The sequence below is a fragment of the Aegilops tauschii genome, chromosome 6, assembly GCF_002575655.3.
Source record: "Aegilops tauschii subsp. strangulata cultivar AL8/78 chromosome 6, Aet v6.0, whole genome shotgun sequence".
Classification (NCBI taxonomy): domain Eukaryota; kingdom Viridiplantae; phylum Streptophyta; class Magnoliopsida; order Poales; family Poaceae; genus Aegilops; species Aegilops tauschii.
In genome coordinates this window covers 371626902-371629983 of record NC_053040.3, presented here as the reverse complement: position 1 = coordinate 371629983, position 3082 = coordinate 371626902, and the positions used below count along the sequence as shown (strand labels likewise).

At 57.9% G+C, this 3082-nt stretch overlaps 1 protein-coding gene across 1 annotated transcript; it reads left to right on the top strand.

Moving 5' to 3' along the window:
• The first annotated feature begins 473 nt into the window (after nucleotides 1-473).
• Nucleotides 474-2147, top strand: LOC109752355 (uncharacterized). The gene has a single exon (XM_020311251.4). The coding sequence runs from the start codon at nucleotides 1101-1103 to the stop codon at nucleotides 1956-1958; it is 858 nt and encodes a 285-aa protein (XP_020166840.1). The 5' UTR covers nucleotides 474-1100; the 3' UTR covers nucleotides 1959-2147.
• The last annotated feature ends 935 nt before the right edge of the window (nucleotides 2148-3082 follow it).

Genomic DNA, 3082 nt, shown 5'->3' with positions numbered 1-3082 from the left:
TTCATTTCAGGGAGAGTGGATAGTACTTCCGGTCATGGCAGTTGGCGTCAACGCGCGGACGGAGGGAGGAAACGCGGCGCATTCCCCTCCCCGAAGATAGGGAAACATAGTTCAGTTTCGAGGAGAGTCGGCAATACTCCCGGTCGTGATAGCTGACGTCGATGCATAGATTGAGCGAGGAATCAGGACGCCCCTCTCTCGTGGGGAGATAGAGTAAAAGAGCTTCGTTTCAAGAAGAGCAGATAATAATTCGGTCGTGGCAGTTGGCGTCAATGCGCAGATGGAGGGAGGAAACGCGGCGCATTCCCCTCCTCAAAGATAGGGAAACAAAAATCGGTTTCGAGGAGAGTCGGTAATACTTCTAGTCCTGTCAGTCGGCGGCAATGCACGGATAAAGGGAGGAAACTCGGCATGTTTTCCTCCTCAAAAGATAGGAACGCGGACCTCAATTTCATGAAAAGCGGATAACAAGGAATTGATTCGGGGAGTTATTGGAGGGGTAAATGTTTGTTGTCCCCCCTATCATAACTATTGGGGGGAGTATAGACATGCCAAATCCAAAACACAACTTTACTCGGCACATTCATTGTTCTCACCGCGTACAGTGTGCACCTTCTTCAGCCGACGCCACCGTGCGACGAAACCGGGAACGGAGCCCAACCCAGCCCGAGCCGGGTCCAACGGCAAATCCACTTGTGTGACCTATAACTGAAACGCAAACCAATCGAATCGTCCAAGACGCGGTCAATTGCCCACTTCCTGCAGGTATCATTGTGGATCGCCTCCGTCCGTCCACGACTCCATTTTCTCCCCGCTCCGTCTTCTCTTCGTCTCCGAACCTTATTTAAGCCCGCGGCGGCCGCGGCGTCCCTCCCCTGACGGAGAAAAGATCCCATCTTCCCGCCCGGACACCTGCACCGCCTCCGCCAACCAACTTCCCATTTCCAAGAAGCCCGCCCGAGTTTAAACAAACCAAAAGGGAAAGCAAAGGAGGAAGGCAGGTGCGCGCGTCGGCGTCGGCCGCGAGAATTTAGCGGCCGCTGCTTCCGCCTCGCTTCCTCGTCATCGCTGGCGGCGACGGGTGTGGGGGATGAGATGAGATGGGCATGAGGTGCAAGAGGCACCCGTTCCAGGCCGGCGGCGGCGTCTGCGCCACGTGCCTGCGGGACCGCCTGCTCGTGCTCGCCGCCGCGCAGAACGACGCGTCGTCGCCGTCCACTCCCCCGGCCACCGCCCCCCCTCCGCCCGCGGAGACGGCCGCGGCCCCGGCGTTCCCGAGGTCCGTGTCGCCGTACGTGTCCCGCAGGAAGTCCGACTCCTCGGGCGGCGCGCTGAGGCACCACCCGAGCCTGCTCTTCTTCCGGACGCCGCAGGTCGGCCCCGCCTACGGCGGCAGCGCCCCGCTCGAGGAAGGCGACATCGGGTACCAGAAGCCGCGCGCCAGGAAATTCTCCGTGCTGGCCACGCTCTTCGGCAACCACCGCCACAGACCGGAGGACAAGGACAAAGCCAAGGAGCGCAAGAAGAGCCGTTCCTGGCTGGCCGGGATCATCCCGCGCCGTCGCAGGAAGCAGGTACCGGCCGACGCCGTGCTGCCCGCGTCGCCGCCGCCCAGGCGCTCCTGCCGCGTGGTCAGCAACCGGGGGCTGTCGCCGGAGAGGGGCAGTCAGGGCAGCGGCGAGGAGAGCAGCTCGCCCGCCGACCCCCCGTGGCGGCCGTCTCCTTCCCCGATGCGGAGGACCCCATGCCGGCGCCGGCAGACCAGCAGCATGCCGTCGGGATTCGCCGTCTGCCTCAGCCCGCTGGTGCGGCCCAGCCCCGGGCGCCGCCACCGCGCCGCGCAGCCGCCGGACTCGAGCACCTTCTCGTCCGAGCTCCGGCCGTCGCCGCTCCACAGCGCCGCCTCCGTTGGACGCTGCCGCTCAAGGAAGCTCGCCGACGGCGGTCGCTTCCGGTGATCTCTCCTCTTTTTCTTTCTCCTCCTTGATTTTTCTTTAGTTTTCCTTCATCACCCAACCCCAATTACTACCACCCTTAGCTTTTTGTGGATTTTTACATCTTGTCCATTTGTGAAGAAGAGTCCGTGAGATTTCATACTCGGAGAACACTCCGTTGACATATATTACAGCTACTAGGATTTACTCTTCCTTGCATGCTTGGTTGCTTGCCAGCCGTCTGGTCCTGATCGGATTTGATTTGCAAAAATTCAATCCGTTGCCGCTTTGATGTCTGGGAATTAAAGAATGAATAGACTTTAGTGACGCGTGATGGCAGTAGGTGCAGGGAATGCATATACGGAATTGAATGCCCGAGTTATGAGCGAGAGAGATCTGGTGGGCGCGTGTGTGCCGATTAAAAAGAAGGTTCGCGGTCGCATTGTGCTGTCCGAACGAAATGCTGAATCTGAGCCGATGGATGGTGGTCTATGAATACTCCTGCCGCCACTGCTCCGTGAGAGACGCATCAATTCGATAATACTACACACACGCGCAAAACAGACGGACTTTCACGGACCCTGCCGCCTGGCCTTCACTAATTGGCCCCCCTGATTTTAAGTCGTGGGCCCGCCTCACTCTATCAAATCTAAGCCAATCATATCCTAACCACCCCGTAAAACCAAGTAAAGCCTCCGTGTGTGTAGCATCTCTCATTGAATTCCGTTTGGTCAGAGCTTTCACATGGAGGCCGGCAGCGCATTCATATGGCCGATGGCTGCTCCCTGCATCTCCATTTACTCTTTTCGTTTGCTGGTGCACCGAACCGGACCAATCAATGATCCCCCAACCCCTTTCTGCTTGCTCTGACCCGAGTTATTGCTGAGGATCTTGCTCCCGCCAACTTTTGCACACCGACCGGGCGAGACGAGGAACAAAAAGGGACCAAGGAAAGAATCATTTGCGCTCACGACGTCTTTGTTAGAGCTTTCTACTGAATTAAACAGTGCATTTTGCTTGAGTTACACGAAAGTTGGCGGCAATTTGCGGGAGATTCTCCATGCTCTCGCGTGATGTGTGGTTTGCTGGTGACCTGATCCACGACGTGAGTGAGTGTGGGATGATCATGATACAGCATTGCATTCGAT

Excerpts from the sequence above, each read along its gene's own strand:
- LOC109752355 (XM_020311251.4), top strand. The coding sequence starts at position 1,101 with ATGGGCATGAGGTGCAAGAGGCACCCGTTCCAGGCCGGCGGCGGCGTC.